General features: G+C 36.3%; 1 protein-coding gene across 1 annotated transcript in view; it reads right to left on the bottom strand.

The window, feature by feature from the left end:
• AQR (aquarius intron-binding spliceosomal factor) overlaps positions 1-19,615 on the bottom strand; it is a 50,241-nt gene extending 30,626 nt beyond the window's left edge. Inside the window, 16 exon segments of the mRNA XM_042047239.1 lie at positions 248-389; positions 3,247-3,367; positions 4,408-4,510; positions 5,205-5,308; positions 6,089-6,202; positions 7,689-7,805; positions 9,672-9,736; positions 10,957-11,033; positions 11,658-11,758; positions 12,236-12,304; positions 13,919-14,059; positions 15,351-15,471; positions 17,608-17,643; positions 18,631-18,671; positions 19,492-19,575; positions 19,577-19,615. Of these exon segments, the coding sequence (XP_041903173.1) occupies positions 248-389; positions 3,247-3,367; positions 4,408-4,510; positions 5,205-5,308; positions 6,089-6,202; positions 7,689-7,805; positions 9,672-9,736; positions 10,957-11,033; positions 11,658-11,758; positions 12,236-12,304; positions 13,919-14,059; positions 15,351-15,471; positions 17,608-17,643; positions 18,631-18,671; positions 19,492-19,575; positions 19,577-19,600 (1,460 nt within the window). The 5' untranslated portion in view covers positions 19,601-19,615.
• Between the last annotated feature and the right edge of the window lie 485 nt (positions 19,616-20,100).

The raw sequence follows: 20,100 nt of genomic DNA, 5'->3' as shown, positions 1-20,100 counted from the left end.
TAGCACCCAAAATACTGCCTTTAACATACCTACAGGGATACATATCCACAAACCCTTAAAATATTACCCCTTGGGATGGCAACACCTTATGGAAGGAAGGAGTAAGTATGAAGCAGGGTATCTACGTAACAATTTTAAACACATTTGGTACTATGTACTTAGTATACACACAGTATCAGTTTTTGGTTCTCAAATACACTTTGATTAGAAGTGAACGGACTGGTTTGCACCAGTTAGTAAGCATTACCATGGTTTCATCCGACTGACACTATCTTCGATGTCCTGTCTGATCTCATAGGTAGACTCCAAGCGGAAAAGATTGAAGTTCCTCAGCAGGTAGTCATGGAGAGTCAGAAACTGCAGATTCAGCTTGGGGAGTGCCAGACAGCCTAAGCATTTAAGGGTAGAAAGGAAGAGGTATTTGAGGGATAAACAACAAAAAAAAAGAATTAATATACTGTTTCTAGGAATTCATACATACGTACACACTTTACTGTACAACTGCCATGGCTGTTGTCCTTGGAGATTCTAAAAACTACCCCTTTTATCAATATGTACCTCTAAAAAGCATGTATTTTTCAGGTTCTATCTAAAGGAACCTGCACAAGATTGAAGGGATTTTCATCCTTCTAGCAGTAATATGGTGAACTTCTTAAATATTAAATCCATGAGTGTATTCAGACTATAACAAAATTGAGTTTATTAAAATCAAATGCAGAGCAAAGTAATGGTCTTTGGAAATGCAACAATTAAGTTAGCATTACATAATGATGAAAAAGGCTCATAAACTAATAAAAAACATGCAGCATCCAACAATTTCCCAATTCCCATACTTTATGTTTATTAGATGCCATGAAAACCATTAATGTAGAAAAAAGGTTTAAGTCAAGAAATCAAATTTTAATACACAACTCTAAAGTTTCTGTTACTGGTTTGTTTTTTAAATGAGAATGAAAAACACAGGAAGATTAGATCTTACTACATAAGAAGTATTAGAACTCCTAGACAGGTCCTAAAGCCTCTTCCACTATTTTAGGATAGTCTTAGATGCAAATTTTCCATAATTAAAATTCCTGTAAATTATAACATTACTGGACTACTATTCCGGTTTGACACCTATGTTTAAGATCTGTGAAATCATCTTGCTTTTGAAACTTGCAATATTATTGTTGAAACCTTTCTCTGGTATAGGTACTACACATTGACTTTCACATGCACTAATACACCAGCAGTGAAGAAAGGCAGCAGAACACAGTAATTTCTGTTCTGGAAAGCCTGATGGTGATAAAATACTTTAACACATTTCCCAACACCAAATAAGAAACCCTTGTCCTGTAAAGCTAGTCATATGCACATATGCACAAAGGGCAGGGTGTGAAGCAACACCTCTTTAAGGCTGCACAGTATTTATCAGAGAGATGTTCTTCTTCCCTCATTTTCTAAAAGAAAATAGAAACAATACTCCTATCCTTCTTGGGTTAAATTACCCTTACATAAGTTTTAGACCAAGCTAATTTAGCTACTTTTAAGAACACAAAAAAACCCCTTAAAGACCACAAAACCAACACTGTCTTGTTTGAAACCACGGCAGGAGAATACATGGAGATTAAAAAGAAAAGGTGTAAACTAAACTAAGAGAAGCAAAATAGAAAAAAATACTTGTAACAGTCTGACAGCAAAAGAAATACTTCACAACAGCACCATCAATATCCTAACTGCAAAAGCATTCAACACAGGCGGAAATGTTTCCACTAGCAACCAGTGTTACTTAACAAAATTACATTTCATCAAGAACAGAATTTCTTTAATGCATTATTAAAAAGTCACAAAACAGGTGTGATGAGCTACTTTCTCCTCCTGCCCCCCCTTCCCTCCCCCACTGTAACCCATATATTGCCATTAATATATTTGGCTAATCAAACATAACCACACAGCACACAGAAGTCAGCCTCCCAATCCAGGATGAACGACAGTAAAGCTGCCTTGACCTGCATTTAAGAACCTGAATGTTTCAGAGCATTAGAACAACCTATGTGCTGTTCACTGAAACAAAAAAGAAAATTAAAAAAAAAGACTTGGTTTATATATTAATTTCCTAGAAATTACAGCAATCTCCCTGGTTTAGGGTTTTTTTACTTTATTTTGGTTTGGGGTTTTTTTGGGGAAGTGCAGTCTCTTCTTTGTTGCCTTTTTTTTAAGGATTAAACATCATCAGCAGGCCTTTACAAGAATTTGAATCAGCTTTTAACTAATTGCATCACACTAAAGAAAAATACCTTTTCCTCTTCTTGGGCAGATCTCTAGATGACCTTTGTATCATATCTTGTTCAGAAAAAGATCCTTTGTTGCCTCTAACCCTGCCTATCTAAAGTGGTCATCTCTTTCATTAATACTTGTTTCACAGAGAATTTATCCAAAATGACTGATTTACGTTAAGCAGCTGAACTTACAGCTTATACCTACACAAAAAAACCCCTCTAAATCAAAACTACATGGAGAAGGGTACGGAATACTCACTGCTGAAACCCAAAACAAACTTTATACTAATCTTTGTAGATAAGCGTTGCTATTTGAAATTTCCACATTCCAAATTAAATTTTTCACATTTCTAATAAAATTTCTCATGATCTATATTAAAACAACAGTTTTTAACAGTAGCTAGACAAAAATACACATGCTGTTTATTGCAAACCTTAAAATTACATGTTTCCTGTTTACAATACCAGCAGTTTGCTTCCTTGATCATGAGCACATTAGGTTCTCAAAGTAGCCACCTTTCAGTGACTGCATGTACTTTTACCCTGAAACTGAAGTTAGAAAAGTAGTGTTAATTTCCTCCCATTACCACCCTTCCCCCCTCTCCTATTTAGAAAGGCTTTCTTGAACATAATTCAGCGCAAAGCATGGACAACAGCTTTTCTTCTGCTGTTTCCAACCTTTTTCACCTTACCTGTGCCTCACCTGGTAGTACAGCACATCTGCTATCCAGAAGCAAATAAACACCTTTGTGTAAAAACAGATTTTTGGATTTTTCTTTAAATCCACTATGTATTTGCCAACAATTTAATCTCAAGAGTTCCTGATTCATAACTGAAAAAGCCCCCTTGATCTCACTCTAAGATACTGAAAGATGCCAAAGTACCGTGTGTAAGTTTCTTGGACAGAATAAACATAATACAACAGAACTCCTTTTTTTATCGCAGCATTTACTGTTCTGTTCAACATTTGCTGAACTACTGATCATACCTTCTCCAGAGTAATATTCAGTTGGTACAATATTTTCATCCCAAATAATCTTCTCTGTGGGATACAGAGGCATCTGGTTGAGTTGCTGAATTTGAGATATTCGTCGCTCGTGACGGGAAACCTAAAGAAAGGAAGCATTCCAAACTTCTCTAAGTCAAAAAGGAACAACAGAGATGTTTTTGAAACATACACATTAATTCATAAGACTACTGGTGGTCACTTGCATTTTCTCCATCAATATTTTTTAATTAAAAATTTTAATATAACTAAACGCACACAGTGACATCAGAAGATGAACAAACACATAGTCCAACCACTGGTCAGAGTACTAGAATCAAACAATCATCTGGCTATTCAGCAGACCAAAAATGGCACAACAGAACTGAAAATTTTCAACTTCAATCAACTTCAAATAAAACTTATTTTACTTTCCATTAAACATATGGTCAGTATCTAACTAACACTGCTCATTCAGTAACAGTCTTTAGTTTCCTCTTTGGGACACAAAAAAAATCTATCCAATACTATGATATGTTATCTGAACAAGTATCTCTCCATGGCATCCATAGGCCTCTTAACCTTAGAAAACTACATGAACAGCTTTTCAAGAAATCAACAACCACAAAACATGCTTATGAAAGAGATTTTAAAAAACAGCTATGCTATTCTAATACTGACATCAGATTAAAAGGCTACAGTAATATTGGTATACCTTGAATATCCAAAAAAACACGGCATGCATCAAACAATATTTCAAATTGGTTTGAGGCCCAAGTAGGTACTGAATATCTAGATCTACTTTAGCAATTTTTTTGTTTTTAAATGAGACAAAAAAGGTTCCTGAATTAAGAACAAAAACTTTTTCAGAAGAACTCAAAACCATTGCCAAGACTCTCCTTATTGACCTTTACAATTACACCAAAAAACCCACACATTAGTTTCTCAAGGAAACTACAATTACGAATAGGCATTTTCAAATAATTTATATGGTTTTAAACCCCATCTTAGTATATGCCAATTACTGCTATAACACGGATGTGGTTCATAGGTAGTTCAGCAAAACATCCTAAATGGCTACTTTACTGCAGTGTAGTCGCTGGATGTAGCTATGCCTTGAGCTTCCAACAGAAGAAGCACCAGCAGCACGAAGCCTGCCTTTACCAGCAATTCCAGCAGGAACTCCTTGTCGTGGCTCGTGTCCTCGCCCTCGGCCAGGGGCGGCAGCAGGCACAGGTACGACGCCACCTGGTGGAGAACGTTGGAGCTGCACAGCGAAAGGACAAAGAAAAGCCCCTGTCACACTGAAACCAGAGAGAGACAGCACGCACGGCAGCTTCTTTTTCCTTAAAGAAAATTCCAGCTGTCTCTTTTGACCAGAGACAAACAATTACGGGTCGGTCTTTTAAGTGAAGTTTGTGCATAAGGTGTAAGCTGAACCTCACACCTACAACAAACATGGCAAGGGATGAATATTTTTTATTGTTTCAAGACCTGACACAGAACCAAACAACAAAGCACACACTGTCAAAATACCATACTGCTATCCTTTACTCACAGCATCTACAATATAGTACAGTTAGTACAGTGGCATGCTTTCATGATTTCTGTTGTAGTTCTTCTACAGAACAGAGTAAAAAAAAATAAATAAATTAAAGGTTAACTACTACAAGTTAATTACTGCTACAACTGCTGTAAGCAGCTAACTTATTTTACAGAAAATTAATACTTTCTTACATTCATAAGAATAAAAGAAAAATAAAGTTATCTGTCACTTCTAGTGAACCCAAACTCTCCCTGTCTCCCTATTTTAGCATATGTAAAGGCACTGTGACAAGTCAGAAGGAACTGGTAAGCCACGTGAGAACGCACATGAGAAGTCAGGAAGAAAAAGGGCTGGAAATTTGTTAAATTTAATCATACTGAGAACCAAGAATTTCAATTTCAATTTCGTAACTTACCTAAGAGGTCCAAATAACTTCACCAGTGCATCACGGGTATCTACTGCAGCTACATTTGAGAGTGCAAAGTCATATAACTCTGGGAAATGTGCAAATGCTGCTCTCTACAAAAGACCCATGCATGAAAACTGGATGTAAGCACATTAATGAAACAATTTAATAACAGTTTAAATATTTAGAAAAAAGCATAGCTTCTTCTGATTTATAACGTGCACTATTCCATGAACCCTACCAGAATAGAAATACAAGCCAGATTAAATCTCCATTTTTCTTAACACCATCTATTTGGTATCCTGGACTTCTGACACAGTATCTTTCTTATACACCCTTCTACCAGCATTTGTTGTCATTAAAATAAAACATAAGGGAGCAGATATGTAGCTTTGCAGCAACTAAGAAAGGCAAGGAACAAGTTTAACTTAACCATGCTTCCTTGAACTGTTCTGTTAAAACTGATGGGAACAATTCTAACAAGCATGTGTGAATTTACTTTGTCTCTTTCGTACAAGGGACCACTGCTGGCACATGTGCACAGTGATCTTGAGGAAATGCTGCCACCTACTGCATCACCACAGGGTCCTACAGCATCCTGCTTTCCCTTCTTAACAGACTTAACAGGAACCATTATTTTTGGTAACACAAGGTCCAAAATGCTGATGTTTTGCTAGAGCATATTATTTCCTCATAGTCACATCTGCCACACTGAGGTGCTACATGTCTTCAGTATGGTACAGGCAGTCAAGCTAAAGCTTTTTCTGTAACTCAACAGGGAAAATAAGGGGTTTCATTTAGGAAACAACCCCATGCCTATTCCAGATGCAAATTAGACTAGAACAGCAAAACCAATCCCTCTGTCTCTCCTAAGCACTTTATCCTCTACCTACCTGTAGAGAAGTAATTCTGTCATAGTGAATTGTGGTCATCTCATTCTCTGTCAAAGCATTTCCAGTCTGATCATTGATTTCAAAGCCAGTGTAGAATTTGAGCATATCTAAAAGCTGAGACATCATGAATCTAAATTAGTAGATTAACAATAAGAGACACCCAAACACAAACAAAACCACAATTTAAGAGGACAAATGCATAAAACAAAAACTCCTCAAAGTCCTAGAAGAAATGGACTAAGTAGTGGTATCTACATTTTATACATGGCTGATGCACAAAAGAATTTGTCAGGTATTTCATCTGCAAGCCAGCAAAATTGCAGTATAGTCCACAAGCAAGATGGTTTCTTGATATACCAGTACTTGAAACTGAAATGAATCACAGTAAGGTGATCTTAGCCAGAGGCTGTCACTGAACCCAACTTATGGCTTGCTGCTACCAAAAGGGAGAGGTCCTGCAGCCTTCTGCCCTCTCTGATGGCAGCTCTGAAATTCATCCTACCTTTCAATGGGATTATTTAACTTGGAGGAAGAAAATTATTCAGATGTGCTGCTGGCTTTGTGTTCCATCAATACTGACCCTCAGAGAAAATGAACAAATGCCAGAAATGGGGGACAGCAAGCAGCAGGAAAAGCAGCTGACATGCAGGAAAGGGGACAGATCTTCAGATCCTGCTGTAAGAAAACAATATACTAGCTATGAGTGAGTAACCTGAAGGACAGGAGTGAGAAACAGCTGCACTGCAGAACAGTGTGAAGTCAAAATGAACAAGAGAAGAATGCAGTGGTGACAACTTCTGCTATGTGTGTGGTAAAGCATGCCAGAAGCCGCACTGCTTTCTAGCTTGTACTTTTAAGAACTTATCAAAAACAGAAGCAGAAATATTACTCTGCTTTTGTGAGACCCCATCTGGAGTACCATGTCCAGCCCTGGGGTTTCCAACACAAAAAAACCCCGTGGACTTGTTGGAAAATCTCCAGAGGAGCTTACTATAAGGCTAGAGCACCTCTTCTGTAACAACTGGCTGAGAGTTAAGACTGTTCAGCCTGGAGAAGAGAAGGCTCCAGGGACTCCTTACAACAGCCTTTACAGTACCTAAAGGGAGCTACAAGAAGGATGGATAAGGACTATTCACAGGACATGTAGTGATAGGACCAGAGGAAATGGGCTTAAACTGAAGGAGGGCAGGTTTAGACTAGATAGCAGGATGAAATTTTTTACTGTGAGGGTGGTGAGGCAGTGGAACTGGTTGCCCACAGAGACTGTGGATGGCCCATCCCTGGAGGTGTACATGACCAGGCTGGACAGAACTCTGAGTAAGCTGGTCTAGTAGAAGGTGCCCCTGTCCATGGCAGGGGGCTTGGAAATGGATGATCTTTAAGGTCCATTCCAACCTAAGCCATCCTATGATTCCATGAAATGTAAGAGCAGTCACACAGGTACAGGTAAGAAAGAACTACTGTGTGAAATATTAAATAAACATGTAGTTTGCATCCAAAGAAAAAGCCTATCTTTAACAAACAAATAAAAAGCGGAACAACTGCAGCATTCAGAAACAAAGGGAACAAGAAAGTTCTTTTCAAAAACTTTGTATCTCACCTGGCAGAAGAGATGACCCTCTTTCTCTCTTTTAGCGAGACTAGACAGGTAACAGTGAACGACAAGATGGGAGTCATCCAACACTGTATTAAACCAGCGCCGTGTGGGAAGCAAAGCCTGTGGTAAATAACCTCACGTTAATACAAGCAACTCTTCAAAAAGGCAAGAAATCCTGGCTTCTCAGAATTTTCCATTTCCAGAAGGCATATTAAAATAGATTCCAGCAGTTATTTGCACATCTAATACCCTAACAGAGGTATTAAAGCAGCATTTAGGTATGCCAAGACACTGGGTTTATGCAGGTAAGCTGCTATGAACACAGTCCTTTACGTAACTGGGAACATGGTATGAACTTGCCATTAGTGAGAATTTACCCTGCCAGGAAAAAAGGAAATTAAATAAACTAGTTATTCTACTACTAAGTGTCTACATAATGATTGTGTGCTACAAATGATATGTCAAACTCCTTCTGCATTGTTTTAAATGTCTGTTTTCTACACTAATTTAATGAATTTTAAGCTTGTCTTCCTCACAATTGCCAACTGTTTCTTCTAAATACAAATAAAATACTCAAGTATTTTTCAAATCTTCAATAACAACAAAACAGAGATCTTTTCTTCTGAATGTAAATAGCTTAAACTGCTGTATGTAGCAACTGTTGAACAGCATACAGTAATAGACCACAACAATTTAAGAGAAAAATTAGTTGTTCTCTACAGACGGAATTTAGAAAGCCAAAATGCATCAGCATGATGCTCAGAACTAAGATGAGAAAATAAAAGTAGAAAATGTTGATTGTTCTGCACAATAATTACAAAAACAAACTCATAAAACCGTAAGAACTCTCCATTCAATCATTACTTTCAAATTACCAAATTACCAGTTCTGATGGCACTTTAATATGAAACAGTAATATTCTGAAAAAGGGTTCAACACAAGAAGGGCCCACTAACACAGTACATGCTACATAGGCAAAAAGACTTGGATTTACAGCTAATTTCTCATTTGCTTGTTCTAGTCACTTAAACAGACTTATAACCTGTCTGAATTCTAACCCTTCTGTAGTACCTAGAGAGAACCAATATTAAACGTGCTGCTTCTGAACATTCTGACTAAGTCAGACAGACTTTAGTTCACCTTCCAACCTATTTTCTCTTATCAGAGTATATTACATGCATAAGACAGCAAGCTCTAATTTATTCATTCTATTTCAACTACAAGCACAGACTACTTAAGCAATTTAACAGTTAGCCTGCAGAAATTCACCACAAAGCCATTTTAAAGTTCCCTGTGATACTCTTTCAGAAAACTCTGTCTTATTTCAGAATGCCTTCTCAATCTGAAGTTACTCTAAATAAATAATTACTCACAAAAGAAATTGTAAATGAATGTCTTTTACATTTAATACTGATACTGGGGTGCTTAAAATTGTCTCACTTCCCTGGTATCTGCTGAAAAATTTCACAAAACCTTGCTCCACTCCTCATTACTCTGTAACAAACTGCAGCTCACCAGACCTGGTACTTCAAAACAATGAACTCTAGTCAAAAGGCAATAGCTTGCATTTCAGAACTAGTGCTGCTTTCTGGGATTTAACCCAGTAACACAAAAGACACTTTAAGTGATCTGTTATGCACTGGGAAGAATAATTCTGAATTATTCCTACCAGATTAAATCATCACACATTTTCAGAAATTCCCAGTATTATTACCACTATTCCAATTAAATCCCCTTCACTGAGCACTTTAGGATCCTAGCTTTGTCTAAGAATTCATGTGGCTTATCAACATTGCTGGCCAGTTCCCAATATGGATGCAATGCTACAACCTCCTATTTACAGATGGAAAATCACTATTAAACAACCATGTGCACAGCTGTGACATAACCACCTCCTATTTGGAATAAGACTGTAATAATTACTTTATGCACTTAAACCCTAGAAAAGTACACCTGGAAACTGGCTGAATCAATTTAATAACTTACCTCAAGGTCTAGCATGAGTTCAATAAACCTCTCACAATAATGAACTTTGTCCATAGAAATAGGACCTAGATAAAAAAAATTAAAAATCTAAAATTGATTCTCATCACAATACATTTACACTAGCAAAATTCTTTAAAAATTAAATGCTACAAATATAACGGTATTAATTTTAATCTTGTTAAAAGCTAATCAAAACATTCTTCTCTTTCTAAAACAATCCTTTCTTATATTCAAAATAGAAATAGAAGTATTAATAGAATCAGAATCTCAGGAGTGACTTTATCAACGTTGAAAAACCTTGAATGTAACAGGCAAAAATGCTCACTTCCATGAAGTATCACTGGCCCACTATGCTTATTAAGAACTTCTAATGCCATGTACTGAAAAATATATTTTTAAAAGCTGTAAACAAGATGTGTGCAAAAGGCTTTGACCATATTCAAAGGTCAAAGTGGTGACTACTAAGGGGCCTTTACAAGCATGTCAAAACACACACTAAGTCTCCTTTAACAACTATCTAATTCTTACAGCCCCCAAAGAACTGTTGAAGTAAATGTGGCCCAAGAAATTCACACATTCCCAAAAACAGGTCTAGCATAATTAGAAAACATAGGATAGGTATCCTTTCTGAGGAAGCCACATTACACAAAATTTACCCTTACAGCTCAGGTAAGAGCTGAAGTTTGCTAAGAGTTTAACAGCAAAAACAAAACTCCGGGAACTGATTTCACCCAAACTGTGCTGTGCTTAGAGCATAATAACCCTTTTCTGTTAAAAGGCTAACACCTTCCTCTACAAGCACTTTTTTCCTTTCTAAATCAGGCAAGCAGACAATTTTGCTTGTCACAATGAGTCAAGAACAATCAAATTTTACAGAATTTTACTTCACTTAGGCTTTTGTTCTTACTGTAAATCAACGGTATGAACAGACAGAGCCTTATGATATGCATTTATACCACCTATTTAACATGGCATCTAAGTATGTATGAAATGCTTTAATGCTTTAAGGCTCTAAGCACACAATAAAGATATCAGTTCTCAGAAATATTGTTTTTACTAAGTACATACTGAACAGAAGGAAGTTTAAAGTAGTTTTTTGCTGTTTCATCTTCAAAGTATATACAGATTTGAATATTAATTTTGATGTGAGATCCATGCAGACAAGCACAGATTTCACTACAAGCCCCAACTGAGTAAGGTCCTCAGCCTCAGGCTGATATCCCGAGGACTAGCTGCTTCAGCAACAGATTACCAGATAACAAAGTAACATAAGAATCACAGTTACCTGAGACAGGTATTGACTTTAGAACAGAAATGAATTTCTGAATGAGCTGTGAAAGAAATCTTCTTTCTCGATATGCTCTAAAATTGGACGTATGACAATAGAATTAATACACCCTAAATGCAGACTAGAAGTATATTGTAGCTTTCACTAATACAAAGTTAGCTGCTTCAAAATTTATATAATGGTAGTAGGTTGCTTTGAAACACACCTAAATTGTTTAGATTATAACTTTTCTCTCTGCACTCAGGCAGACAGATTAAAATTATTAGGCACAGAAACTGATTAACAACCCATGCTTCCTACTGTGTCAAAGAGAAGTATGTCTCCTCCTACACCTTACCACAATGCAACACAAAGGCATTGGAACATTTAATTTGGTGAGATAGACACAGATTTCTTGAAATACTTGCATAAGCTGTATACCTATACATTTGTTAATGGTCATGAAAAAAAGTGAGCAGCTACATGAATATTGTAGCTCTAAGATTTGATACCACAAATTCACTGATCAAATAAAATATAAAGTTCTAAACAGTACTTTTCATAAAGACTACTGAAAAACTAAACAGCTTCCAGGAGGCCCATATATGATTAATCCTTACTTGCCACAGGATTGCTAAAAACCACTTTTTTAATTGAAACAATTTATTTTAGCTGAAACACAATGAATGCATTAAGGAAAAAAGGTTTCTGTAACATACTGCATTCTTGACTCTTCATCCATTTTTATATCATTTTTCTTAATTAGATTCCAGAATTTTCTTAGTTTTGGTGTCTTTTTCAACTCTTGTTCCAGTCGATTCTGAAATGTTAAAATGTTATTCAGTCACCAAGAAGCCTTGTTTCCATGAGATAAAAATACAGTCCAGTCTTTTTATTAAAAAAGAAAAAATATATAACAAACTGAAATAAAGAGCAGTCTGGCTATTCTCAGTAAGTATCACTGTAAAACAAAAATGTAATAATGCTAGAGAGTCCAGCCATGACTAAATGTCAACTCCACTGCCTCTCTGTGACCTCCTGGCCTTGTCTACAAATTACAGCTTGAAGAAATTATAAACAACAAAGCTCATTTTTATGAAAAATTACACAAAACATATGGAAATTTGCAACAAACAAGAAAGAATTTAACAAAGCACACCAAAATATAATTTTTCAATGCAATAAATATTAGAGCAATGCTGTAAGAGTTCCTCAACAGTATTCCATAAGAATTTACTTTACGCGACTTGGATAATGCCTAGAAAACTGCTCTGCCAGTTAACAGTGTTATGCTTACAGGTTGTAGAGCCATCCACATTGGTAAGGAAATGAGCTGCTGCACCTGACCTCTGATCAAATCCACTTCCTGTTAGAAAGTTACAGATGAAAAAAATTTTTAAAACATTCTTATGTTTTCTGATATGCCTGTCTTACAAAATACATCAATTTACATCACCATCTGACAAAAATATTTATATGGTTCTATTAGATTTCACAATTTCCTAACAGGAAACTGCACTACAGACTAACACCTTTGTGTTTTAGGTTCTTTTCATAGAGTCTGTCAGTTCTTAATACTTCACCAGGGGTCCCATCCATTCAAGTATTTTTAGCACAAAAGCTGCTGAGAACTGATGTTCCTTCTTCAGTCATTTCTTATTCTTGAACTCAGCTTTCCTACCATGCTTTCTCTTCTTGTTTTTAATCTATTCTCTCTCTCTCATAGCCCTTAATTTATCAAGTTTCTCTAACTTTTTCTACACTCTTCCCATTCTCTGAAACAAATAATTTTCTCCATGTCAGTTCAAATGTGCTCTCCCCAGTTCTGCCTGTGATTTGGATCCACAAGGTTTCCTTCTTTCCTGAACTAATGAAAAATTTCAATTAACATCTTAAGTATACTTGTCTTCATGGACAAATACTCCATTCTCAGCATTCTGAAACTTCAAACTTCAGTGCTCTTCCCCTAGAACACTACTGTGATTATTCCAATCTGCCCTTCACAGAGAAGGACAGCTTCTAAAAAGTGTGCTTTTACAGGCACATTTCCACCGGCTTCCCTACCTTGTTGTATTAGAAATGTGCTCCACAAGAACGATTCTGTAGTCACTATCAAACTATTTAAAATGAAGATGCATTGTACCATGGCCACTACAGAAAAACACTATCTCAATAAACTATACACATAAAGCTCAAGATGATTACTGGCTCCCATAATCACTCCTAATCCCAAAATCAAGTAATACACTTTCTAAGTTGTTTTGTCTGAAAGATAATTTTTTTATTTGTGCTGACCCAATAATACATCCCATGTGCAATGTAAGTAAGAAAAAGCCCAATAGCAAGAGAGGTTAGAGAGCACTGCATCATATAACAGGTAATTGTAAATTATTCTTCCTGCTTGCTATTTAGGATCTTTAACTCTGTTTTAACTATAGATTGAGAACACGAATTGGTCCAATGCTTTCTTAAAATTAACTCAGGAGAACTGCAGATAAAAATTGTACTTAAACCTGGTTTCAAAAGTGATAAAAGCCCCACCATGTTTCTCAATAGGTAATGGAAATAATTTTTGTGCTATTTCCTAGGCAGACTAAAAAGAGCACAGTAGTAACTAATCTGCTTTTAAATGTAAAGCACCTTTTCAAACATAAATACATAAATTTTAAAGTATCATTTTTAATATAAAACAAATTTTAATACAATACAAAAATGTATATTAAATCCTGTCTTTAAATTGTCTAACTGCCAATCCTCCAGTTTCAAGTCTCATCTATGACCTTGAGTCAGAGAACAGCAAACTTGATGAGAAAGCTAAAGCAAGAGTCAAAACAGAGAGTTAAAGCCCTCCAGTACTGTCTTTTCCTTAAATTGGAATTTTGCTTCATCTGCCTTGTAAGAAGAAATTGCTCAAACTAAACTGCTATGAACACAGAACAGCATAAACACACTGGAAATATTACAGCTGCTTTTAACATACCAAACTATTGAAGCAGTGATCAAGGAAAAGCAGCAGGACTGTCTGTTCATGCAGAGAGTACTCACTCTCATTTTCAACCAGCGATGCCTCCAGTATGCATTTGAAAAAGAAAGGAAAGTGTTCTGGCTTTTTTTTGAATGTCTAGGAATAGAAGAGGAAGGTAATTTTGAGTCTGGTTGATAAAAATAATTTCAATCTTCATTTACATAACATAGCTTAAGTTCTCTAAATCCATTTAAATCTATAAAAGAAGGGATTACTTTTTCTCATTTTCATTTATTCTGACCAGGCAGCACAAGCAAAACAGACTAATGACATCATCCTGACAAAGGATCCTCCCCTTATACCTTCTGCATAGTCTAACACGTGATGTGCAGGACAAACCGACCAAGAAGCACGAGTGAAATCTTGTGAGAATGTTCAACAAGTGACTGCACAGAAGTACTGTAAAATGTCCCAGGCAGAAGATAAGAGGTAGGTTTTGGCCAAAACTATGGCAGCTCTAGGTGATCTGCAAAAAGTGAACCGGTAAAAGCCACCAGAGATCAATTATAGTCCTGGAACTTCCATTTAGCTACCTCAGCAGGAAAAAGATAAACTAAATAATCACCAAGATAAAACAGTTCCTTTACAAGGGCAGTCATGTACCAAAATCAAATTTAACTAAGCTGCATGGAACATAACGTGCACCTGTCATTTTGTATCTAGTACAGATGACAGAAGAAAAGCACATACGAGCAAGTTATTAATCCTTTGTGCTTTGCCAGCACTCAAGTAATGGCACACGTATTGAAGTAAGTGTGCTTCTGAAATAATGCCTGCATACAATGTACAACTAGGGCCATGGTGTTGAGGCAGCCTGTGAAACCTGGATTGTTTGTAGAAACATCAAGTAATTTCTAAACCTATTCCTACAAAAAAAAAAAAGCCCCAAACAAAAAAATCAACCAAACAATATACACAAAAGAAGAGGAAGACATTATTTTAGTATAAAGCAAAAAAGGTAGAAAACTATGTTCCCATGCTTTAAGCAAGATATTATTGGGTAATACGTTAGACTTCCAGTGGTGCCCTTTTCTATGTACAGATACATAAATCCTTTTTTTTCTTTCAATATCAGAGCAAGGACTCCTCTGTAAATACCCAACTTCTGTCCAATGCCAAAAAAAGCAAATGCTGGTGATAATGTTCAGCATCTCACAGCACAACCAAGGACTTCCACACCAGAAGGAATCAAGAAATTTTTCACCTGTCCATTCCTTTCTCCAAAAAAGAACACGAAGTTTAAAACACCATATGAGATATTCCAGTGGAGGCACCATTTCCTTTTAACACTACAAGCTCTTCTACCTCCTGTCACTGTAAGTGAGCACACTGTAAAAGCTGCAACTTGCAGATCAAAGTCAATTCTAGCTGCAATTGAATCAGTTACCTCCCACGCAGGGACATTCTCTCTGAACTTCTCATTCACCATACAGCAGATTGACATTAAATATGCCTTACTGGACACCTCTGGAGAATAATTCATCCATAGGTAATTTTCAAGGTACTGACTGTGAAGAGATAAAGAGTATTTCATTAGTTGCAGCCACCCACATAATCTGTCACTCATTTAAAAGAGCAGTTATCCACAAGGCTTTTTTTTCCCTCCTTCTCCTGAAAGCCATCTTCATAGTTTGTGAGTAGTTCCTCAAGTTACCTCTCCTCTAGGTCACTGAAGCAAAACTTGTTAGACTCAGTAACTGCTACAAGAGGCAAATGAGTTTTTTATCAGAAAGACAAATTCACCAGCAGGTTTTCAAGTGCAAGAAGCAGCCACAGGTCCATATCATTTCGTAACACAAATTCATGTTGATTTTCCAAAAGAATAAAAAAGAAAAAATTTCAGTTGTCTAAAGAATGTCATATTCAGCATTTCCAAGCATAAGATGCAAAGGAAAACTACTGTAAAACTGTATCTGTATTACTAAATAACCTTTCTTGTGAAAATTTAGGAATCATCTAGACATCATCTTTCATGCTTCTAATCATATAAAGGCAATAAAAACAGTGCATACTGTGCAACTAAAATAAAGCTTTGAATATTAAGGGCGTGGTTAAATATTTTCAAGGTGAAAAAGATTGCTGGACACTGGAACATTGCAACTTCCTTGCAATGAGCATTTCTTCTTCTTTAGTATTGTCCATTACTCACAGATGAAACTCTTGATACTAGATCTTAAGAGATGAGAGGCTATTTGGACTGTCTCTCTCCTTTAATTTCCTGTGCAAGACAGCTACATCTGAGCAGGCAATCCCTAAATCCAGTCTCGCACCCTGTGCTATTTTATCAACTGCCACCAGAAAGTTTTGTTTCCACCTAAACAAGCTGCTCATCCATTCCTTCCTCTAAATGCCTGCTCTAACACTCATTTACACCCTCATGAGACAGCTCAGTTTTACCTATTTATTTTTTCCAGCTAACTCTTGTGCGTGTACAGTAAGGTAATTCAATAGTTTCAGAAAAGGCAAGTGCCAGAGATGGTGGTGCTTGGATTTGGCAATGGAAGAGGAAACATCCCCCAAAAACCCACAGAACTCCACAGAACATTTCACCTAGAATTCTAGTAGACTTTAATATGTTTTAATAAAAATACTATGATTCCCCAAGTGAGATAAACATTCATGAGCAAGAATGAAGGACAGGAAAATCTCACAAAGGTAAACACAGAAGAGCTTAACAGACAAAGTGGGGAAAGGGTAGGGAACAGCAAAGAAAGGAGAGAAAATTAGTTACAGGACAAATGGCAGCAGATGTGGCTATAGACCAGAAAGTACTACAGTTACATGAGAGGCTGATGACATTAAGAATCTTCACAGAAAGGACAGGAACCTCTAACTCTGTGCTACTGCTGACATATAAATTCCAGAAGTCCATTGCATGCCACTGTTAACGTCAAACCCTAAACCATAATTTACATTTTCTCTTCCACACCTTTTCTAATTGAGAAGCAGAAAACCAAGGGAAGTTTGTCCTTTTGTAGTTACTGGTACTAACTTATGGACTTGAGCCTTTTTGAAACAAAGAATCTACCTCAAGCAAAAAACATCTCATTGTATTTGTTCTTCAGGTTTGAGAGATAAAACGGCCAAACAGAACATAAAATACTGTGTTTTTAAATACGTGCATATTGCAAATACTTATTTACATCATTTCAGACATACTCTAAAAGTTCTCCCAGGAAAGTCTGTAGTTTTAAACTGTTTAAACAGATTTCCATTTCTTTTCAAGACAAGAAAATGTTAACAACGCTGCTGCAGCACAATTCATTTTTAGACTCATAGTAAGAGACTTAATCCAAAAACTTCTCTGATTTCAGTGAGTTCTGATTTAAGGCTTAATGGTACATTCCAAATTACAGACCCAAGTTCATCGCTTCTTTCATTCATACTCTCTTTCTCAGTGCTCCACTTAGACTGAAATTGAGAATCATAAAACAAGACACTCTGAGACGTAACTTACATTTATGGAATTATTTCCTCTTTAAATGAAGCTCTCCTCACTTAATTTTCCTCAGTACACAATTCAAGGCCTTATGAAGTATGAATGAGTACACTACCTTCAAACTGTCTTACTGCCCTGCATTTGCTTCTCATCTTTACAGGTTCCTATGAACAAGTAACTCCAAATTCCCCTCCCATCAGCTTACCTGAATTCAAGAAGCATTATCTTTCTAATCGCAAACCTAAAAAGGAAAAAGTAATCAATTAACACAGGAAAGAAAGCCTCCCACACACAGCTGCATGGAAAATAGCTATATTTTCCCCTATTTCATTACATAAGGGAACTTGTAGAAACACTCAGGAATTGTTTCTGTCCTGACATTTCCATGCAATAGCAATTGAATGTAGAAGCAACTGCTCTAACACTGTGGAAGCTAAGGCTCATAGATGTTCATTAAGCAATTAAATTCACATTTTAAAGAAATTCATGTAGATCTTTTAAATATGAAGACACCACTTCCAATAGCCTTGAAGATACAAACTGCAAGAAGCTGAGAGTGTCTCCTGGAAAACTACTACTTCATCTGTTCATAATGGTATTTTTTCTGACTGACTGAAAAAAGAAGTTTGCTTTGATTCTGTATGACAAATTCTTAATTGCCTTCATACAGAGAATTCTCTGCAGCCCTTGATCTTCCCCAAAAAGCTCCAGCTACAGTTACAACTCTTTTCTGTGCACAAAGGTGCAGAATGCAGTGCATCTTGGATTCACCTCCCCATCTAACAGTACAATTCAATTCATTGAAACTAGGCTTTCCCTTCATGAACCTGGTAACAGCAACCAGAACAGAGAAGGAAGCTAGAGGCAGTGCACTCCTCAACAGTTTTTTTTTTCCCTTTGCATTCCTTAGTGACAAAAGAAAGGATCAGCCTTCTATAACCACCACGACAAAACCAACATAAAAGACAACAGACTACCAGGTAAAGGGACTGAAAAATACCAAGTCCAACCATCACGTTTAAGGTTTATGGGTTTAGGAATTCTCTTGTTACCACATTCAGACTTTGAAATACCATAAAGATTAAATTACTTAAATGCACTTGAGTAATTTTCATCTGCTTTCAACATATAGATGAGTTTTAAAGCATTCTATCAAACATTAGAAACAACTCCAATATGGATAATCTTGGAATGGTGGTAAATAAGAGAAAGGAACTGGTGTACTTACTTTGACCTGACAATTTCTTTTGTATAAACATCTTCAATGACCTAAGCAAAAAAATTTTAGGAGAATTTCATATACCCGCTAAAGTGATTCAAAATGCATTAAGACATCTTATCTGAGTTAGTTACTCTCTGCTTACTGCTATTTAAATAATTTTAACAAGTTTTTCCAAAAAAATGGAAAGAATCTTCACTATCAGTTGCAATAGGCACTCTATGACATCACATGACATAAAGATGTAGTTCAGCTGTTTATGTACATCCTAGTTCTAACAATCACAGACAAATTCCATTACAAATACTACAAAAGGACTGAGTAAAGGGAGGCTAAACAGGGAGATTCAGGCAAACATCCACAAGGAGAAGAAACTCAACACTTAAGTACCCTGCAGTACACAAAACCAAACACACCATGCCAAATTTTAAACATTCAAAATGCACATATCCACCAGAATGGCAATAAAGTTGTCTGATGGAAGTCACCAAAGAAGCTTTTAGAAAGAACACAGTTCAGTAATACCTGCAACTTTCATCCTTGTTTGATTTCTAAAAGTAGAACCCTGTCAAGCATCTTTTAACCTCAAAGGAGATGCTCAAAAGTCTTTTGCCCTTGTAAATTCTTGGCCAAAATAAACTGGACAAACAGCACACAAAATAACTGCATGCTATAGCACACCTTCCTGACAGTGCCTACATTTATAAACTACACATACATAATAAATTACAGTGTCTCAAGCAACTGTTGACCTTCCAAGCAGTCTCCTATACTCTCATATAAAATAAGTAACACTGGACATTGGAACATCAGGAAACAGTTGATTCTCATTCTTTTACATCCCAACAAAATTTCAGTAGAACCAATTACCTTTACATCAAAAGACAATGTTTTCTTCACATGTGGAGCCCAGTATTTATTTGCTAACTGCACAAGGAAAAAAAAATAAAAAAGAAAGGTTAAATACATACATTTTCATGTTAATGATACAATATCTCTACAGCACATTCTATCCTCAAACTTTATTTTACTAGTATCTTGCTTAATTTCACCTTATGCTAACTACAAGTAACAAAATTATGTTTTCTAACAGCTATGCTTATCAACCATTTAAGGCTTTTATGCCTAAACCTCTTTCAAGAGAAATGTGATTACCTGGAAAAATTTCAGATGCAGAGATTGCATATAACAAACATTTTCTATTCTTAAGTTACATTTAACAAATCCATCAAAAATAAACCATCTTTCAGGAACTGTAAATTCCAAAGGCAAGTGATTATGCTTCTTTGAGAAATCTGACAAATAACTACAGGCTATATATGAAAGTGTAGCAGTTTAAGGCTCTTTGCTGTAGCCATCTCTTCACCAAAACTCCTGAGCAATGATGACAAGCGCTTCCACTGCAACTTTATTCAAGCTTCTTTATGCTCTAGAAAGGGAAGGAAAGCAGATTTCCAAGGGGGGGAAAAAAAAAAAAAA

Source organism: Corvus kubaryi, unplaced genomic scaffold (assembly GCF_017639235.1).
Source record: "Corvus kubaryi isolate FWS band 111438036 unplaced genomic scaffold, C.kubaryi_AGA036_p1.0 66, whole genome shotgun sequence".
Classification (NCBI taxonomy): Eukaryota; Metazoa; Chordata; class Aves; order Passeriformes; family Corvidae; genus Corvus; species Corvus kubaryi.
This window is presented reverse-complemented; position numbering and strand designations above follow the sequence as displayed.